The sequence below is a fragment of the Moschus berezovskii genome, chromosome 5 (genome assembly GCF_049115385.1).
Source record: "Moschus berezovskii isolate FMDL1 chromosome 5, NW_MosBer_1.0, whole genome shotgun sequence".
NCBI classification, from domain to species: Eukaryota; Metazoa; Chordata; class Mammalia; order Artiodactyla; family Moschidae; genus Moschus; species Moschus berezovskii.
The window spans coordinates 44581425-44603144 of NC_142464.1; the positions used below are offsets into that span (position 1 = coordinate 44581425).

Consider the following 21720-nt stretch of genomic DNA (forward strand, 5'->3'; position numbering starts at 1 on the left):
ACATTTTTCACTTGACCTAAGTTATTAGAGGTGTAGAACTGTAAATTCTCAAATTTACAGTAGTCAAGTCAGACAATGGCATCTATGCTTATTTCAAATACTGTTATAATAGTTGAGGTTCACAAAAAATATTTTAAGTAGTTAAAAAGACCTCCGCAAACAGAAACATGGTAGGCCTAGCAGAAAAGATAGTCCAGAAAAGCTCAGTGGAAAAGACACAGACTTTGAAGTCAAGCAAACTTGGGTTTCTACCTTGGCACTGCCAAGACTATATTCATTCTTCTACTCTTCATTCTAAAATTTATTTGTTTTTGCATTTTAAAATTGGAGAAATAGTAGTATCTCCACTACAGATTTGTGGTAAGGATTAATGACTTCATTGATGTAAAGTACTTAGGACAGAATCTAGCAGATGGCAAGTGCTACACGATTTATAGCTATTATTATCAGTCGGTAGTGGTTAGTCCATTTTCCTGACTTTTCCCTCCCCCACTATAATGATTTGCATTGCCAATAGATTTTCTCAGAGTATCACACCTAATTGATAAGGTCCTTCTTTAACATGCTCTTCCTTGGTTTTCCTTTTTAGCACGTAACTATGTTTTGTTAACAGTTGTGTATTATGTCTGTTTTCTGTACAAGTCCACAGAATCTTCATGAGAGGAAGGTTGGTATCTATTTTCCTTACTAGCATCCCCAGTACCCAGTATATTGCCTGAAATGTGGTGGCTCCATAAATATTTATTGATGACTGATGAATAAACAAATCAGAGCTCTATTATTTTAATGAGCTACTAAATCTCTATGAATTAAGGAGGAATATCATTTAAGCTTCTGTATCAGAAATGAGAACAGAATATAAAATACACAGAAGTTTGTGGCTTAATGCTCAATAATAAGGGCAGACAGCTGCAGTCAGTGGACTGTAACCCACCTTCGTTCTTCCCACACAGACATCGAATGTTTTATGTCTCTTTTCCAAATGATCAATAACTAATGCCTGCAAATGTCAGTTGAAATGGATTATAGTGTGCGTCTTCTGAAGAGATTTCAAAAAATGGAAAGTGGCTAGAATGGTTCTTGAAGGTGTGGGGAGAGGAAGTTCACGGCCTCTCCATTCTGTCACTTGATAGAGGGGTGGACTCTGAGTAGGAGGTCTTTCCCTGTCGATGGAGGGGCTTTTGCTCCTAGCTAAGCCAAGCCAGCTCACACCACTGTGACTTCTTAAGTGGGGACAATAGATTAACACTTGGCAGTCATCTCAGAACGGTGGCCAGCCCTGCCCTTGGCTTGCCATTTACAAGGAATTAAAAAAAAAAGATTTGTACTGACAGTAGCCTCCCCTCTCTCTGGAGGATACAGGGAGAACAATTCCTTTTTGTGAAGCAGTACAAATAAATATTTCAGTATAAAGACAAAAACTAAGAGCTTTTCATGTTCCAGCCACTGATCTGATAAAATGACTGAATAATTTAGGAGGCACTGCCTGTTAGAAGCCAACAGTCAAATATGTCCACGTTTGAGCATTTCCAATTGCCACGATCATGACTCTCTCTGACAGACTGATGTACAGAGAAAACTTAGCGGCCTGAAGTCAACTAAAGGGTCTGCCACGGAACTCTCAATTCCTGATTTCTGTTCTCTTAATAAAGACTCTGGGATTCAGATGCTTCAGAATTCAAAATATTACTAATGTAAGAGAGTGACAAAGGCTTACTCTTCTATTTTTTTCTTTAATATATGACAGGAAACAGAAACTTTTAAGAGGCTTAAGTTTAAAACTAATCATGATACATACAGACAGCAAGATATAAATGCTATTCCTGATTCTTTCAGTCCAATTAAAGTACATCTAATTCTCAACCAGTAAATACGATATACTTGACCACTAAATACCTGGACCAACTCTGGAGCTCCTACAACTGAATTAATGAACTTTATACAAAGGATCTTTACAAAATCAATTAAAAATGGAAACAACATTGTTTTTTCTTAAGATATAGTTAATACAAGGAAAATCTTAAGTGATAATGTTTAAAATGAAAAATACCCACTGCCCAGGTTAAGCTAACTTAATACTTAGTGGAGTGAACAAATAAATGTATAAAAGCTAGGATGAAGAACAAAATGCCTTTCATAAAACTTAATTAAAGGCCAAAATACTAAAAACTTGAATTTGTACCAAATCAAGAGAATAAGAGGAATATTTTTGAAAATAAAATTTAAAACAACTTCCATTCACTGTGAGATTTAGTTTTAAATTAAAATTTGAAACATTCTTTGCATGCAGTCTCTAGATATATGAAATATGAATAAGTTAAAACAACCTATCTTGACCTTGACAAGCAACAATTCACTCAAAGGTCACTCCTGGTACCCTGCATCTGGCTTGCTCTGTCATTTTCTATTTTTAAAAAAGAAAAGAAGAAGGAGAGAAATGAAAAGTCATGCAAGCAAGTGACCATGAAAGTGCTGACATTTGTGTTAAAAAAAAAAAAAAAGCGTGTAAGCATATTCCACTTCTTAGGCAAAGCACTATTTTAGGTAACTATAAATCTGCACTTGGTTTACTCTTGTTTTGAATTGAGTACATATATATAAATGAAGGATATCATGGAAAAGATATTTGGTGACGATTTAAACCTGCGAATGAATGAGCAATAAAACAAAACGTGTTTTCTAATATCTACTTTTTTCTACTTTCCAGGTCTTTAAAAAACTGATAGAGAATAAAGAGTGAGAGAAAAGAAAAGATGATGATTTATGATGGTGATTTACGAAGTTTAAATCACCTCACTATAAACAAAAGTGTACATACCAAAAGAATGAAGAACATAAAGAACACAAATGTAGTGAAATAAATTGGTCCCAAAACTCGATTAGCTTCCTCAATCTCTGCGAAGTTGATATCACCCAAAATGATACGGAATTGAGTGAAGCTATAAAAACAAAACAAAACACAACACCACAATACAAAACAAAGCGCGTCCAGCATCCTTCTGACATAACATTTCTCAAAAGATAATTTCATATTTTTGGACCTTTTTAAAAAATCAATGTGGAAAGCTGCCAAATAACAGAAAACTGCCAACCCTCTGGGAAAACTCTTGCTACTTATATGAGCAATTAAAAGCATTCCAGAATAAAAATAATATGCTTTCATGCAAAATATGTTATTTTCATTTGGTTAAAAAGAAAACATAATAATTATTATTAGATGACTTACAAAGCAATTGACTGCAAGAATTTAACACATAATCTGGGTAAAAGATGATAACTCTAAACCTTCACAATGGTCACCCTGCATATGAATTTAAAATCTCTTAAGAAAAAAAAGATTTTTGAAGGATAGCCAAAATTGTACATGTTTGAAGATCCAATATTCTCAATACTTAAAGTGGGGTCGAGAACTGCTGTGTGTTGCCAGATGCTGGGTCTTAATCAGAAAAACTGTTTCCGTTCCCCACTTTCATGAAAAAGTAACATTACTTGGCATTCTTGTACACAAAGCCCTATTAACTTCTATTATCATGACCATCATCTTTCCTAACTAACTCCTTTCTACACGCCAAGGAAGTCTGATACTGGCTACTTTACCTGTTTCTAACATTGTATTTATGAATTTTGGGGAAAAACCTGAAAATTCCTGTATCGGTTTGTGCTTCTCCTTGAATATTAGAAATAGCTTTTTTTTCCTTAGAAAATAAGCTGAAGTTTAAATGTATGGCAACAATATTTGATAGGAATAAAAATAGAGGCAAATTGTGTCTTAAATGCTACCATCTGCATTTGGTGCTGAGAAGACCTCATTCTTTGGGACAGAGCTGGTTTTTGATAACTGTTATTCTATATCTTACTATTGTACTTTTAGGCTCTATTTTAAACATTAGCATTTCAGAAATTATTGTCATAATTGCATTGGTGGGTTAATATTTTTGGAAAGAGAATTAATTCTCATTTTAAACCACTACTTTTAAATATTTAGTAGTTACACAGGCACCATGAAGGTTTCTTTAACCTTGAGAAAGCAGTGTTTTCTCTGATTAAATCTGTTTTCTTAATATCATATATACTTACATACACTCTTGGAAAGTACTGAAGTCATCAACTTGAGTGCCAAAGACAAGGTATGCCAACTGAGCATATGCTAAGAAAATAATGAAGAACATAATTGCAAAGCCAAAGAGGTCTTTGGCACACCGAGACATGGTTGTAGAGAGCTGACTCATGGTCCTGTTAAAGTTGATAAATTTGAAGAGCTGCAAAAGAGAGGGGAAATATACACAGATGAATGGACTATATACCACATTACCCATTACCACAAAATATACCCCAGATGAATGTGGTATACACATACAATGGATCATTATTCAGCCCTAAAAAGGAATAAAATTTTGATGCATGCTACAACATGAATGAACTTTGAAAACACTGTGCTAAGTGAAACAAGCCAGACACAAAAAGACAAATATTACATGATTCTACTTATATGAGGTACCTAGAGTAGGGAAATTCATAGAGACAAAAAGGAGAATAGAGGTTACCAGGAGCTGCAGAAAGCGAGAAACAGGGAGTTAGTGTCGAGTGGATAAAAAGGTTGCAGTGTGGATGATGAAAAAGTTCTGGAAATGCAGAGTGGTGATGGTTCACAACACTGTGAAGATACTTAATACCACTGAATTATACACTTAAAAGTAGTTAAAATGGTAAACTTTTTATGTATATTTTATAACAAAAAAAGAGAGAGACAAAAAAGATATGTTGTTTTTCTTTTTCAAATCCAGCAACTTATATTATCTCATTCACGAAGTATTTGTTGAGGGACTACCATATACCAGGCATTGTTCCTGGAGCTGGGAATATACCAGTGAACAGAGCAAAGCCCCTGCCCTCATGTCAATTATAATTCACATGTTGGTTAAAACACAGAGAAAACAAGTTTAATTATAACTAAAATGATCATTGATATTTTCCCCCTAGAAAGACTAAAATAAAAGAGAAAAAACCCACAAATGAAAACTAGCTAGGTAAGGCACAGGGAGCGATACTCAATATTTTGCAATGACCTATAATGGAAAAGTGGGAGTTGCTCGGTCATGTCTGACTCTTTGCAACCTCATGGACTGCATGCAGCCTGCAAGGCTCCTCTGTCCATGGAATTCTCCAGGCCAGAATACTGGAGTGGGTAGCTGTTCCCTTCTCTAGGAATAATGGAAAAGAATTTGAATATATATATATATATATATATATATATATATATATATACTGGAGTGGGTAGCTGTTCCCTTCTCTAGGAATAATGGAAAATAATTTGAAAAAAAATATATATATATAACTGAATCACTTTGCTACACACTTGAAACCAACACACTGTAAATTAACTAGAGTCCAACAAAAACAAAAAGTGAACCTAAACAAAATACTAGTTAAAAAAACTCCAGAAAATACTTATTGAATATTATTAGCTGTTATTTACTGTGCATCAACTGTGTGCCAGGCATTGGCCAGGGCTCAGAGTAAGGATCTGCACCAGGCTCTGACTGCACAGCCACATTGCGCATTTTTGTAGACAAGGCATTGAGGATGCTGCCCAAATTGGGCAGCTCCAGCCCAGAGGGCATAAATCCCACATAGTTCTAGCTAGGAGCCCTGGTGGAAGGATGTGGAGAAGGAAAGTTCTGATCCCTGCCTTAAAGAACTTAATGGTTCCCATGGTCTTGGAAGTTAACTATTCACAGGTGAAGCACTAAACACTCAGCCTGAGGCAAAACTGAAAGAAAATATCTAGCATTTTACTTAAAACTCTTATAAACTGTTTCTGGCCATAACAAGACATTTTTGATGGCTGTTTTAACATTACTTAGTACAGCTCCCATCAGTATTTCTATGAGATTGTGATTATTACTACAGTTTGTAATAATGGCTTGGTATGTTAGTGATGGTTTCTCTTGAACAAATATGTAAATGAAAAAATAGCATGAGAGACTCAGGACAAGGTCTGAACCCCCTGATAAATTTCAGGTCTTCCAGCTATGAATACCATTCAGAAAAATAAGTAACTGTTGTAAAGTACCTTCTATAAAGGTGCTCTTCAATAGAACTCTAAAATTTAAATTAAAATCTAGTCACTTGTGACTAATAGCAGCTACTCTCTGGATGGCACAATCACAGAACTTAACCGGTGACAGTCTGGCAGCTGTCTAAGAACTAAAATTTCCTGCATCTAAGAATTGAGGCTTATTGTACATGACATGACTGACACTTTCACATACAAGGAAATGCACATGATGCTTTAGGAGAAGGAAATGAGTCCTGAAGGCACTACTTGGAGGAGGTGTCTGTCCAATCTCAGTTCTAGGTAAAGCTTCCCTAAGACCTCCACCTGGAAAGGAGGCGCTGTTTCCAGAGAACATTTCCAATGCAGTCTCCCTCCCTTCCATTTCCCCACCCTTCCCCCTTCTTAGTTCCTTTTCCTTCACCTGGTCACCCCACATCAGGTAAATTCGGACCCGCCTCTGTCTCCGTATAGCCAGGGGCCCTAGGCCAGCAGACACACTGAAAAGGGCTCGTAATGCATTTATTAAACAAAACCTGCAAAGATAGTTCTTGCAAGAGTGCAAGCAACCAAGAGCCTCATTCAACAGTGAGATAAAAGATCATGAGAGTCCTGCTCGTTTGTTTTAGTCATAATACATGGAGCAGCTTTGGCTACTTCAATTTGGCCACAGAAGCAAATTCAGGTCCTTCAACATTTTCTGTGACTCACACTAACAAAAAGAAGAAAAAATATTAAAAATCTGAAGGTGAAATTTATAAATTACCTTAATCCAGACAAAAAACACTATGACAGCAGCTATGTTGTTGAACTGTATTTGCCAGTATGCCAGATTCTCAAAGTTGGGGAAAGTATTTTGATCTTCTAGAAACTGTAGCAGAACTTCCACATTTGATGTTCCGTATATGTTAATTCCTATAGCAACCACTGATAGCTGGAAAACAAAAGATTAAATAAAGATTTTATTACAGTGTTCTAGAAATCTATAGCTCACCTTAAAATGACTATTTTCCTTCACCAGTGTATTAGTTCTAGGGCTCACCACTCTATTCACCCAATGGCATTCATAAAAGTCACTCACACACTCAGAGAGAAAGTGTTAAGCACTGCCATAAAAAGTGAAACAATACACTGCTTGCACTTCCTTAGTCAGAAACAGAATTTCAGTGAGAGCACGTGTGTGTGCACACACCCGAGATGTCACTTTATTACAAAACAAATCACACAGGAACGCCTTCTATTTTTTCGGCCACCTTCTTTTAAATCCCTTACTCTTCTGCTTTCTCAGGCCTCATTTCACTCTCTGTTTTCATTTGTGGTGCTATTTCCTCATTCTCTAGCCATCTATCCTTTCCTTTATTCAACAAATACACAGATATCTGCACATACAGCACTGTGGTAGGGATCAAGAGGAACAAATGGAAGTAAGAAGTACAAACCTGTCCTCGAGAAACTTACACTCTGGTTCAAGAGCAAACAAACACACAAATAGTACAAAAACCTTCGACGAGGCCGACATCACACAACACAGGCGAAGGGTGAGTCGAGACGTATTAAAAGGAGTGCTCGTGAGAAGAAAGGAGCCTGGTCTGAGATGGTGGGAATGATGGGCACAGAGGGCTTGAGAAGGCTTGCAGTGGGAAGATGTAGCCCAGGGGTCCCCCTTGCCTGCTTCTGTCCTTTAACTCACGACCATACAACTCTTCATATCCGCTTTGGTTCTGGGCTATAAAACCAGGTTTGGGAGGAATTCTGAGCCCTACTTGCATCCATCACCACCAGATGAACGTGTTATGTGTGGAAAGTGCTAAGGGTCAACCATAAACGTCTGGCCCTCCTGTAGATCCTGAATCCATGGCAGCTGGGCTGTGGCAAGTGCCGTGACCTTTGCTGTTCATTCTCTTTCTCTTCTCATGGCCACAGACCGCTTCATCAGCCCCTGCTGGGATGGCTGTCCTGGTGATTATCAGAGTCAAGACCTGACTGGCTGCCAACCACAGATGAAAAAGACCACCTCACCACCTTCCTTTTCTTCTCTGTAAAGGAGTCCCAGTCTTATTAACCTAGTATTTTTTGCACTGATGGTAGGAATATTTCCTTCGAGCTTTTTGGAATACACTGATAAGTGTTTTCTGCATAGATTTAGCTGAATGAAAATGGCTGACTGACTGAATCTAAAAGTAACTTTTACCAACTCTCACTAGGTACCCTTTGTTTTAGCTCTGCCCAGGGAAAATGTTTATAAAAATATGGAAGTAAAGTGAAGTGAAAGTCACTTAGTCATGTCTGACTCTTTGCGACCCCAAGGACTATACAGTCCATGGAATTCTCCAGGCCAGAATACTGGAGTGGGTAGCCGTTCCCTTCTCCAGGGGATCTTCCCAACCCAGGGATCAAACCCAGGTCTCCCGCAATGCAGGTGGATTCTTTATTAGCTGAGTCACTAGGGAAGCCCATCAATATCACATCATAGAAAGACACTGAATTTCCTTGAGACTCTTCCTTCAAAATAGAGAATGAGAGAGAAAAGAGAAGAAAGAGAATTTATGAGAGTTTGGGTCATTATGTGACTCCGAGTTTTGAGATTCTCATCTCTATTTACAGAAGAAATTTCTTTTTTTGATATAAGCTTCAGAGAAAGCATGTCCTATTTCTACAGGGTCAGAAAAGGTTTCAAAGGAGAAGTAGGGTTCCAGTAACTGTTTCCTGTACTTATAAAAGCACACTGTCTGAATTGTTGTCTTGTCAGTACTAAGAGTTAAAAAAAATAACAATAGCATAGGGAAGCAAGTTTCCAAGAAAATACGTGCAAAATTCTGTGGCTTCTGAGCCAAAAACCTAGCCTCAACTTTCATGATATCAACAAGAAAGAAATATTAAAACTCCTACGCAAGTGATAAGAAAGTGTTAGAATTCTGTTTGTATTTATTTTTATCCAAACATTTAAAATTCTATGATGTATATGATTTTGCAAATGTACCTATTACACCACTACCAAAACAGAATAAACACAACATTGTTTTCTCTCCCCCATCTCACATGGCATGCCAAAGCCAAATATGAATTACTAAGCTATTCTTATTACTAGTGTGGCCAAAGGACAGCCTATTGCAAATGCCTCTCCACTTCATATGCAGAAGGGTTACTCATGCAAAATGAGACAATTAGGAACACTGAATCTATTATCACAGAGGAGAACTTTAGATTCTCCTTTAGGAAGATAAAGACCCACAACAGTGAGGACAGCAGAGACTCTAACACGCTTCTATAACAGAGAGGAGATTTGGTGTTGTTCTCCAACCTACCACGATGATCACAACATCCAGACAATTCCAGAAACTCCTGAAATAGTGTAGCTTGTGAATGCGAATTTCCAATATCTCTTCCACCACATAGTAAAGGATAAAGAAACAAAAGATAATCTCACAGGCTGCCAGGAAGAAATCAAAAGTTGTAACATAGCGGATTAGCTTTACAGGCTGAAATTGCCAAGATGGGATCACGCCTCCTGTTGCTGGGAATTCGATCAGTAACCTGCATTGTAATAAGAACAATTAAAACAATAACATCAATAACAACACAGGGATGCAGTCAGGGAAGAACATCATCTACTCTTTCCCTGCACTGCTGCTGCTGCTGCTGCTGCTGCTAAGTCACTTCAGTCGTGTCCGACTCTGTGTGACCCCATAGACGGAAGCCCACCAGGCTATAAAACTGTAACCACAAGTCACCCCAATTGTGTGTGTGCGCTCAATCGTGTCTCTTTGCAACCCCATGGACTGCAGCCCGCCAGGCTCCTTTGTCCATGGGATTTTCCAGGCAAGAATACTGGTGTGGGTTGCCATTTCCTTCTCCAAGGGATCTTCCCAACCCAGGGATCAAACCTGCAACTCTTGCATCTCCTGCATAAGCAGGTGGGATTTTTATCACTAGCATCACCTGGGAAGCCCTAGTCATCCTAGTTTGGGATGACCACCACAAGTCACTCCAAACAAGTGACAAAATGTTTTTATCACAGCCAGTAACCCTCTCCTTGTAGAATTGTGTGTCACAAGAAGAACAAATCTTGTCTTTCCAAATCCTCCCAGACCAAAGAGATTATTTTTCTTCAGTCTCCCATTTACTTTTCTGGTATTCACACTACTCAGAATGCTGTATAGTTGTTTTCTAAATGCAGAAATTAATCAAACAAGCCTTTCTCAGACTTCTATTAAACCTAAGTCATTCAACTGGGCAGTGAAGAACATAAAAAGTTTGTGTCATCTTTCAAAACACCTATGGCCCAGCTGAGAAGTATGATGTCTGTTTTGTATACAGACAAAGATAGGCAGCGAGTTTCTCATTCATGCATTTGGTGAATCAGCATTGAATATTTGCTTAGGAAAACCTTTCTGCTATTGGAACTTCCTAGAAACTTATAGTGAATTAGTGCTTAGTAAATGTCTGATTGTCTGAAACAGTAACAAATGTTTTTACATTCACACTGAAGGCACTGATCTTTAGTGCTTTATCATAATTGAAATGAAGATGCTTCTTGCCAAATTCACCTTTGCAGGTGTCACAGTGAGAAGGTTAAATGATTCACTTAATGGTATAATTTCCTGTCACACTACAAATAGACTCTCTAGACCCTTAACTTTAATAAGACTTTTTAAAAGACCTCCAGTCAGCTATTAGGCATAACTATCTCTCCCATTACAGGATGGACAGGACAGGACCTCTAGAACCTGAGTATCTAAGGCTCAAGCATGAGCAACACTCAAGTACACGCAGGGACTATAGCAAATTAGAATTGGTCAAAGAAGCGTGAAACATATTCCTTCCTTCATAGTGTCACTATCCTGTTTCCTTCCTATTTGATGTGCTAGAGAGTAGGAGTAAGAACCAAAAACCAGAGAGCGATACTGAAATGAAGAGCCTTGTGACAGCCTCAGTGTAAACTCGCAAGGGCAGGAAGTGGCCGCTGTGTGCTGAGTCATGTCTCTCTGCCCGTTCTGGTTCCCCATGGTCAACCCCTCCAGATACTGAGGCAACAGTGCAGAAAAATGAAGCAACTGCCTTGACAATACTCACTCTTGAAGTATAGGGAGGAAGTGAGACATATTCATTTATACCTTCTCTATACATGTTATTTCCTTAAATGTCAATCAGAGTTGCTTGCTTGTGTTTATCCTCTTTCTGTTCTCACTAGAATCATTAGGAGATGTTCAATAATAATTGCAGCCAATTTTCATTCATTTCTAGTAATATCTATTACTTGATTTAATGTAAATCACAATGTGATAAAAGTTGTTAGATATAAAGACTGGGAAAATCCACTTGGCTATATAATGTAGGGTTTGAGTTTAGTCTCAAAAATAAAGCTACTACAACAATTTACCCTTATTATTTGGTGGGTAAACATATGTGCGGGGCTTCCCAGATGGCTCAGTGGTAAAGAATCTGACTCCTAAGGCAGGAGACTCAAGAGATGTGGGTCAATCTCTGGGTTGGGAAGATCCCCTGAAGTAGGAAATGGCATCCTGCTCCAGTATTCTTGCCTGGAAAATTCCAAGGGCAGAGGAGCCTGGTGGGGTCGCAAGAGTCGGACACGACTCAGCGATTGACCACACAACACAGACAACACAAACGTATGTGCAAGTAATTCATGTTGGCAGTGTCTGGATGTTGCCACCATGCTCACAGGAGGATTACAGTGGGTGGGTGCTGAATCTCCAGAGTTCTGCCTTTTTTATAGCACACTACCTTCTAACATGCTATTTGTTTCTTTTGTTTATTGTTCATCATTTATTATCTCCTCCTGATTGAATGTGAGCTCTACACGCACAGGGAAATTTATTCTGTTCACTGATGCATGCCAAAAGACTTGAACAGTGCCTGGCATATACTAAGTGTCTAATAAAGGTTTGTTGAATGAGTGGATGAATGAGAGGCCCAAACAAGCCAGTGAGATCTTTTGTTAGTTTCCTCACTATCAGCAGAGTGGTCATGATGGCGACGTCACAGAATCAGTAGAAGGAACTTTATGTGTCTTTGGTAAGTCTTTTTAAGTGTGAGCAGGTGCCTAGGTATCCTGCTCAACCCAGTGTAGTCCCTGACTACTGTGTTTGTGTTCTGGTAGCAGGGGCATCGTACGAGAGTGGGAAACTCAGGAAAATGAGACAAGATTTGATGCCAGGGCTCCTTGGTAACAGAGCATCTTCAAATGGGAAAGGATAAATGCTAGCAAAACACAGTCTTTATCTGAGAAAGTTCCAGCTTTGGGATGAACTTGGACCATACTTAAGGCTCTTCCTAACTTGCAATATTCAGGGAACCTAACTCCTTTCCCCTAAATGTCCTCATCCCAATAAGCTTTCGGTTTTCATCCCTCCTTGTTATCAGTTCTGATCCTTGACACTCTCATGCTGACAACTGCAGGCAATGGTTTTCTGGCTTAAAATCCAGACTAGGATGTGTTTACAAATACACAGAAGCGGAAGGAACGAGTGCCCTTCATACACACCTGATCACGCAGAACAGGTTAATGTTGGCGTTGTACACTGAAAAGTCAATAAAAATTGCCCTGGTTCCTCGGTCCAGCCAGACATTTTTCTTGAGGTTAGCAACCTGAGCGGCTGTTTCCTCTCTCGTTCTTGACAAATCCAGGTAATAACCAGCTCCACTATAAGTTGCAATCATTCCCCAGTGGCTACTCCCATTCAAGTCTTTTTCACTTGTGTAGATCCAACTAATTAAAAAACAAAACAAACAGGTAAAATCAATGGAACACTTGGAGCAATTACAGAGATAACTGGTTCCTGGTAAGATAGAATAAAAAATAAATGCAAGTCTCATCAAGCTGGGTAATGTGCTTTTCATGGTACTTTGTGTTTTCTTACATAATTCTCATATAGCTATTATCCCCCTTCTAGGAATAAGGGCCCTGAGGCTTAGTGAGGTCAGCTCTGTCTCAAATCTTTTTACAGTAAAGTCAGAAACCTACCCCGGAACTGTCTGTATTCAGAGGTCCTATTCTATTAGTCCTCAGCTGATATGGTTGCCTTCCCAGGGTAACTTTGGGACTAGATGAGGCCTCCCAAAAATAGCAGCCAAAACAGGTACGAATTCATCAAGTGCCACTGGCAGCAACCGAAGTAAGTGAGACTCCACAGAGCACGGGGAATTTAATCCCAGACATTTACAGAGGCTCTCGGGAAGCAGATGATCCTTTGGCATTAATGCGGATAGAAAGATGGACCAAGATCCTTTCTCCCACATTTATAAGTTGTAATTAAACCAGGAAAATACAAGGTAGCAGATAATAAGAACCAAAGAAGCAGCATAGAGAGACTGCTTGGACCAATCTGAGGGAAGCTAGTCTTCTTTGAAGCTTCAGTGATGAAGAGAAACGTGAATCAGAGAAGGATTTGGGAAGAAAACATGCTGAACACAGGCTGTGGAAGGTAAGCAGGATTCAGACTTACACAGGGAAATGGGGATGGTATTTTTAAGCCCGAGCCTGGAGAGCCAAGAAGTACAAGGTATCGGCCAGTAGTTTGGTTTGGCTCCTATCTGATGAAGAAGAGAAGGCTGAAAGATAGACTGTGGTCAGGTAGTGAGGGGCAGGCCTCACAGGGTCACTGAAGGGAAGGAGGCATAGAACAGGGTCACTCTGGTGGCTGTGGACAAGCCTGAAGTGGTGAGGAACAGAGAATTCATGGGCAGAAAAGAGTCAACATAGCGGGTCTTAGACCACTGTTTCTTAAAAAGCCCTGCTTGCAAGGTTGGTCTGCAGTTGGTATACGGAATTTAGGTGATAAATAGTTCCCTACACTGATAAAAAACTTTCTCTGACCAGAAACAGTGGCTTGAGGTACCCAGGCTTCTATACAAACAAGGCGGCTTATGCTGCATGCCTGCTTTCCTTCTGGGAGTCTGGGATTTGAGGACATGCCAGGCAGAGCCTGCCTATGTGACCAGCACCCAGTAAAATAGGGCAGGCACCAAGTCTCTGATGAGCATCTTGAACAGACAACGTTCCTTCTGAGTTGTCACAGTGTGTTACTGGAGGAAGGAAGCATGTCCGGCGCAACTTTGCTGGGAAAGGACCTTTGCAAACTGCACCTGGTTTCCTCCAGACTCTGCCCCATGTGCCTGTCCCTTTCTCTGCTTTTGCATATATCCTTTCATTGTAATAAACCTCAGCTGTGAATATATGCTGAATCCAGGGCGCTCTTCGAGCAACCTGTTGAACCTGGGGGTGGTTCCGCCGACCCCAACACAGCTGAGTCAGCTGTCCCTACAAGAACGAGAGGCGACGAGGCCTGAACCAGAGCAGCGATGGGGGAGGAAAGGCAGAACTGACACAGGGCCACGGCAGCGACTGCCAACAGAACCTGGCACTGATTTGGAAGCTGGGGCAAGTGAGAGGAGACCTCTGAAAAATGACTTGAGTCTCTTTTTGGGCAATTCAAAGATGGTGGTGCCATGAACAGGAGGGAGTTCAGATCCAACAAGAAAGTGATGAGTTCAGTTTGGGACATTTTGAATTACGGGAGCTACAGGTAGCATGCAGACTCATCTTCTATCACTTGAATGTTAGCAGTGCCAAGACAGGGGTGTGCTTCTGTTTTATTTACTGCTGCTTTTTCACTCCAGCCAGCACCAAGAGCATTTCTAGAAAAGGGAGAATTCACTGGGAACATACCTGGCACATGTTAACACTCAGTATATTTGTTGAAGAAACAATGAATCATCAAACAGAGATGAGAATGGGAGCCACCTGAATATCAAAGGAGAGAGTATAAAGAAAGAAAAGATAGAAATCTGAATATAGAATCTGGAAATAAGAGAGAGGAAGGGGGTTGTAGAATTAAGAGAAACTCAGTTTCACTATCATTCACCAAAGTCAAAAGAACAAGAAATCAACAAGACCATATCCTGCAGAGGGGTGATGAGGATTAGGTGGGTAATGGATCAGTGGATCGGCAAATAGAACAAACCCACTAGTAGCTTCCAAGAGAGATGTCAAAAGCAAAGGCTTAAGCGTTAAGGTGTGAATCAGTGGTAATGAAAAGGAAGAAGCAGATAAGACTCTTCTTTCAAGAAGTATGGTGATGAAGGGAAGGAGAAATGGGAATAACTCAGATTCTGGCAGGACCAGGGATGGTTTAGAAATACACATAGGAAGGACCCCTTCATAGCCCACCCTGTATGGAAAATCACTGATTCATTGTGTATCCAACAGGTATTTACTGAACATTTTGGATGTTCTAGGTACTGTTCAACGCTTTGGAAATACACTGGTTGAACAGAGTCCCTGCCATCAAGAAGCTTGAATTCTGACAGGAAGCTTAGGGCAACAAGCAGCCACCAGAGTAACATAATTAATATGGAAGAAGCAATGTGGTATCACAGAAGAAACATGGACTTTGGAGTCAAGCTGGTTAAATCCTAGCATGGTTCCATTTGCTAGCAGAACGCTTTGGGTAAGTGAGCCTCCATCTCTTCATCTATAAAGTGGAAATGACACCTATTTCAAAGTTGTTCTGTGAAAAGTAGAGGAGATAATGCATGAATTCACTTTTTAAATAACATCTGGCATGGAGTTGAGGCTGCATACATCTCTCATATCAAGACATGAAATAAAATATGAGATAAGAAAAAATAAATAAATAAATATGAGATAAGGAGCCACAGTTTAAACACATGCTTATACTTTGCCGGAACTAGAAAATGGAGCATTAGAGAACAAAATCATTTGTCACAACCTGGAAAAATTATTTTGAGGATTCAGTCCCTTTAGTCTAAACCTGATGTGTAATACGTTTGCTTCTTACAGGCCGGGGCATTAAAGAGGGTGTGCCCTGGATGACAGACAAAGAAACTGGCTATCAAATAGGTGTTTGCCCTCATGTGTGTCAACTAATATGGATTCTGGTGTAATTAGTTCCCAAGAAAGGGATCGAGATAAACTGAAAGAGTTTGATAAAGCTTAGAAGAAAATTCTAACCATAGTGACTTACCCAGGGCCCATGACCCAAGAGATCCACCCTGGGACAGCCTGAGAGCTCTTCTCACTTTTTATAATAATTCTAGAAATAATGACTGCCCTCCCTTGATACACAAGATGTTTTAAGTATGGTTATCAAAGAGCACTAAAAAATCCCAGCAAATACACACAATGTAGATATGTACTCAAAATCATAAACACACATTTGAGGACAGGTTTTAAACCAGACAGAAAAATTGCCTCAAAAACTTATTATACACTTTAAATAATTGTACGCTGAACACAAATTTATTTCCAACAGCTAATAAAAAAGAATTTCTGTATCAAAAGAACTTCCTAGTAACAACCTAGTGAACCATGGCACTGGATCTGCAAACACAGGATCCAGGCATCTTACAAGAAACCTCCGAAGGCCCAGCTAGCTTTGTGTCTGTGGGGATGTGGTCAATAATTAAGCCTTTTGAAAAATATATATGTGAAAGCTGAAGCATGTAAAAAGTAGAGAAAACTTGAGAAGCCAAAGTTCGGCCACAGCCTTAAATATAAGCATTAAAGGCATATTCTCCTTGGTGACGGGGTCAGAAAATGACGGAATGAATGTCCACGAGAAGCCAGGACCAGGTCCACAAACCACAGACACTTACGCAGTTCCATTTCTAGGACCGAATGGAGCCCGGTCTTCACTGCTGACAGAGTAGACATCATAGCACTCTTTAATCTCATCTCTCAAGTCCAGGGGGATGGAACAGGATCCATTTCTGACTCTGAGTTGCCGTATACGTGGTACCCCTAACAGGAGGTTCTCATAGTAGATGAAGCTTCGGTTGTCCGCTTCCGTTCTGCTGCTGGGCTGCGTCTTCCAGTAGAGCCCATCCAACAAGGCGCCTTCTGTGAACTGAAAGCAAAGGCAACATTTTTGAAAAGCTCCAAGCTCAGAGGCTGCCTTGTTTCTTCCTGGAATGCCTGTGTGACCCATAGTTTGACAACTCGATGAACAGGGTAGAGTGACAAGGGTGGGTTTTGCTGTCAGAGGAACTGGATCTTGCTCCAATCGTGCTCCACCTAATTGCTAGTTGCGAGGACTTGAGTGTGTGTAATATCTTTTTATTTTTTGGCCATATCACTTGGCATGTGGGATCTCAGTTCCTCGACCAGGGATCGGACTTGTGCACCCTGCAGTGGAAGTGTGGAGTCCCAGCCACTGGACTGCCAGGAAAGTCCCTGTAATAGCTATCTTTTGTGTGGGTGCTATACCTGGCACAGAGTGGGCACTTCATAAATAGTAACTTGGATTTTTACCCTAATTCTAAAGGCTGGGGGGTGGGGTGGTGGTGCCATTTGCATAAATCTATAACCATGATCAATTTCACTTTTCCTTATTAAAACAGCATCCCACACAGTAATCATGGTTCATTATCACTGCAGAGAAAAAAGACTATCGCTTTGATTACCAGTCTGCTACCTGGTGGATCTTTAAACTGTCTGGAGTTTCCTGTCATATTGTGAACTCTCTAACCCCCCACCCCTTCTTCCTCCTCTCTGTTTTTAAGAGTTTGGCATTCATCATCACAGAACTGTGTATATGTGAGACATCTTAGTTTGCCTCCAGGGATGACAAACTCAACTTTTGTCACACTGAGTTGTTTCTCAGTGTCTTATCTTTATTAGATGGTCAACTGAGATGGAATGCTTTGCTTTCTTGAGATGGGGAAGATTTATATATGTGGTTTTTGATTCCAAGAATTTTTAGGCATTATTTAGTGTACTCTGGTTCTTGCGATCCATTTCCTCTATCTTTAAAATCAACAGCTGTGACGCCAGAGTTTAAGAAGAATGTTAGAAAGTATTTCCCCAGGAGGAAACAAGCATTTTCTCTCCAAATTCCCTTCCCATATTCTTAGATTCTGTATATGTCTTCAAGATCAGTTTAATATTCTTCCTATGATATCGCTTATTGCTTATCCTCTTTTTAAATTTAAATCTATTTAATTGGAGGCTAATTACTTTACAATATTGTATTGGTTTTGCCATAAATTGACATGAATCCACCCCGGGTGTACATGTGTTCCCCACCTTGAACCCCCGTCCCACCTCCCTCCCCATACCATCCCTCCAGTTCATCCCAGTGCACCAGCCCTGAGCATCCTGTATCACGCATCAAACCTGGACTGGCGATTCGTTTCACATATGATAATATACATGTTTCAATGCCATTCTCCCAAAACATCCCACCCTCGCCCTCTCCCACAGAGTCCAAAAGACTGTTCTATACATCTGTGTCTCTTTTGCTGTCTCGTATACAGGGTATGGCCATACCACCCTGAACACCCCCGATCTCGTCCTCTAATGTTAATGTTGGAATTTGTGACAATTTGGGGAGGGGCTGGGTTGAATTTTACATTAGAGATCTTTGAAAGAATGTGCCTGCCTTGTACTAGGCCCATGAATCCCTGTTCTGGGGTACATGCCACCATCAACAAAAGAGACAAAAATAGAAGTAAAACAGGACAAAACAATCAAACTCTGCCCTCATGGGTCTGACATGCCAGCACTCGACAGATATTTACCGCAGCATGAATGGGTGAACGAATGACGACCGAGGGTGAGGAAGCCTCTGTCACGCTGGAGAGAAGTCCATTCTCTTACTTCTTAGCCACAGATAGCACTCTGCACGTTAGTTTCTTCATTTACAATCTGGGACATGATTTTTGTACTTACCTTACTAGGTTACAATGGGGGTTAAATAAGGTAAGGTATGAGACAAGGTACATGCAAGGTTCTCAACAGAAGTGCTGACAACTCACCATAACTTATAGCCTCTCACCCAGTGTTAAGTGCAGAGCAGGATCTGTAGACACTACTGAATTGAATTTATGAAGCCAAATGAACAATTTTCAATGATAAAGAGGTCATTTGAAAATACCTTCCAGAAGTCTTCCATCGAAGAAAGAGTTTTAAAGTTAGTTTTCTCCATTTTGGACACTGGGGTGTCCAGGAAGAGTTGTGACATGATCCGGGTGTAGTAGTACACACTGGAGCTCATCATCCCATAGGTCACTGGAAGACAGAACAAACCAAATGAACTGTGCAAAGGACCCGGCACACTTGCTCACACCATCCCAGTGGATACGCAGATAGCCATCCTGCCTTCCTTGCCTTAATCATTCTTCCAGGGTTCCTCCCCAGTTCTCTGGCTTATAAAAGAAATAAATTTAAATAAATATTAAAGAGAAGAAAAGGACGTGGATATACATGCTACTGAAAAGGATTTGCAGATGGCAAATAAATAAAAAGCTGTTCAAAAATTTTAAAAAATAAATAAATAAAAGAAATAAATTAACATTGGCTTATGTGAAACAGAATTGGCTTACTACTGAATATCAGATTAAGATCAGGTGTCTCAGATCTAGATGCTTGAGACTTCCAACGTGCCCTCAACTTCACTTCCCACCACCTCCCGAACACTCTCCACACCAGTGAGTCTGATGCCCCCAGCAGAGGCCACCTGGAGCTTCTCATTCTGCTGTGGGCTGCTGCTCACTCTCTCCACAACGGGATGGGCAGGCCATTCTCACTTTATTCTCAGTTTAATTCTCTTCTCTGCTCTTCTCTGCGCCTCATGGCTGACCCCTACAGACCACACCACTGGGTTCCCCTGCACTGAGTCAACAGGAGGCAGGACAGGAGATCTGACGGCCCAGGAGTCGGGTTTCCCCCTCCGGCCTCTCCCTCACTACCTGGATGAAGTTTGTCAGGACCCTCTAACTGTGGCCACAGCTGCTGCGGGCATCTCTTCTCCAGTCACACTGGCCTCACGCCATGCCATTCCCTCTCCTGTCCCTTCAGGCCTGGAGGTGGGAATCCTTCCCAGCACCTCATGTCCCCTTGCTGACTCTTGTAACCTTGCCATACCTCTGTAAACAGCCCCTCTGTTAAACTTTCTTTACTACTTGCATCTCCCATCTCTTTCCTTCTGGGATGCTGACTAACACAGATGTATCTGCCTCCCACCCACCCACCAGATCTTGTATGGCACACTCTAAACTCAAGCCACAGCCCTGCCATGAAGACTTGCCGATCTTACCAGCCCATTCTGAATGGTCTTGGAGAAAGGTGGGGAGATCATACATAGTCTGAGTAGGTCACAGGAGATTAGGATTTGAATTTGATCTGTTCAAATCAGGTCTGTGACCTGTACAAGTTGCTTGTGACCTGTACAAGTAGCTTAAACTTTCTAAGCCTCAGTTTCCTCTTCTATAAGATGGAGATAATAAGTTATCTTTATCTAGTACAATGGTTGACACTTAAGAGTCTAGTAATGGTGGCTCTTCCTCCCTAACCAAACCGCTACAACAAATTATTAAAAATCTCAACACTTTAATGAGTGCTGTCTTGCGCTGAACTCTAATGACTATAGGTATAATACGCTATAATACCTAAGCATGCCTATATACTTCAAGAAGAAGGAAATACTCCTTTCTTATGTTTCTTTTGATCACAGAGGTTTTATACATCTTTTGACCACAGTTCTCAACACTCAGAAAGTGATGAATACTTAGTTGATTCTGTAATAATCTTCAGGATAGCATAAAATGCATTTTAAAACCTCATAGTAAGTGATTTGGGGTTTAAATGGTATTTAGTAAAACCTTTCCCTCACCTAGTCCCCTTTCCCACCCAAGCATACCAGAGAATTAAAAGAGGAGTGGATAATAGTGATCCAAACATGAATGAGTCTGCAAGTCCAACTCGAGTAGTCAGTGGAGCAATAAACACACACAACCATATTGCTCGTGTGCTATATCCAGAAGGGTAGGGACATCTTCCAGTCCCTTCCCTTAGTCCCCCTCCATGTCATCCTATGACCCGTTAATTAGGACAAGAATACTCCACTTTCAGTGTTACATGTCTTGCCACCTCTTAAAACCACACTGGACCAGGGTTACAGGTTTGGACTTTTAATCCACTCACGTTGATGGGATGAGATGTTGAACATGAAGATGAGCAACATGTGATCTCTGTCCTCAAGAAGAGGAGCTCATGGTGTTCCCAAGGGGCGTGCTGCCTACCAGCCCCCACACAGGGGTGAACAAAGTACAATGTACTCTACAAAGGCCTTCAGATCCAAAGCAGATACCACACTCAAGAGGAGGTGTGAAGACTCCCCAAAGTCAACTAAACAATTATTAAACTGACTTTTTTTCAGTTGACTTGAAATCACAATTTGCTTTGGACTGGCTGGTTAATGTGGATCATGCTTAAATTTTTTACCTGTGGGTTTTTGGTTGTTGAAAAAGAATTATGACAAACTATTTAAATGCTTTTATTTATAAATATCATATATATATATATACATATATGGATATGTATATATTTTAGGCATTGATTTTTAAATATATCTCCTTTATTGGCCTCTATTTTTAATAGACTGCTTTTGAAATTCTCAGGACCTGTATGGAATCTAATAGCTTCACTAAAGGGAAGTGATACAGCCTCTTGGCTACGCAGCGCCACCTGCTGGACATCCAGAGGCACAAGTCCACCTAGCATTGAAGGGGATGATGATTCTAACACACTGAATCAGCAAACAGGAACTCAGCCCCTCCCTTGTGCCAGGCAGTGGGCTGGTCCAAGGGATATCTTCAAGTGACAGTTCCACACACTCCAGGGG

The 21720-nt window shown here is 40.4% G+C and overlaps 1 protein-coding gene across 2 annotated transcripts in view; it reads right to left on the minus strand.

Moving 5' to 3' along the window:
- Nucleotides 1-21720, minus strand: part of PKD2 (polycystin 2, transient receptor potential cation channel) — a 59763-nt gene that overhangs the window by 10754 nt on the left and 27289 nt on the right. For both annotated transcript variants that reach the window (XM_088836247.1, XM_055434270.2), the window contains exons 3-9: nt 18973-19106; nt 16694-16944; nt 12561-12785; nt 9361-9589; nt 6822-6989; nt 4078-4259; nt 2819-2939 (exon numbers count right to left, since the gene is read on the minus strand). In XM_088836247.1, the coding sequence (XP_088692373.1) occupies nt 2819-2939; nt 4078-4259; nt 6822-6989; nt 9361-9589; nt 12561-12785; nt 16694-16944; nt 18973-19106 (1310 nt within the window). The remainder of the gene's footprint in view (nt 1-2818; nt 2940-4077; nt 4260-6821; nt 6990-9360; nt 9590-12560; nt 12786-16693; nt 16945-18972; nt 19107-21720) is intronic.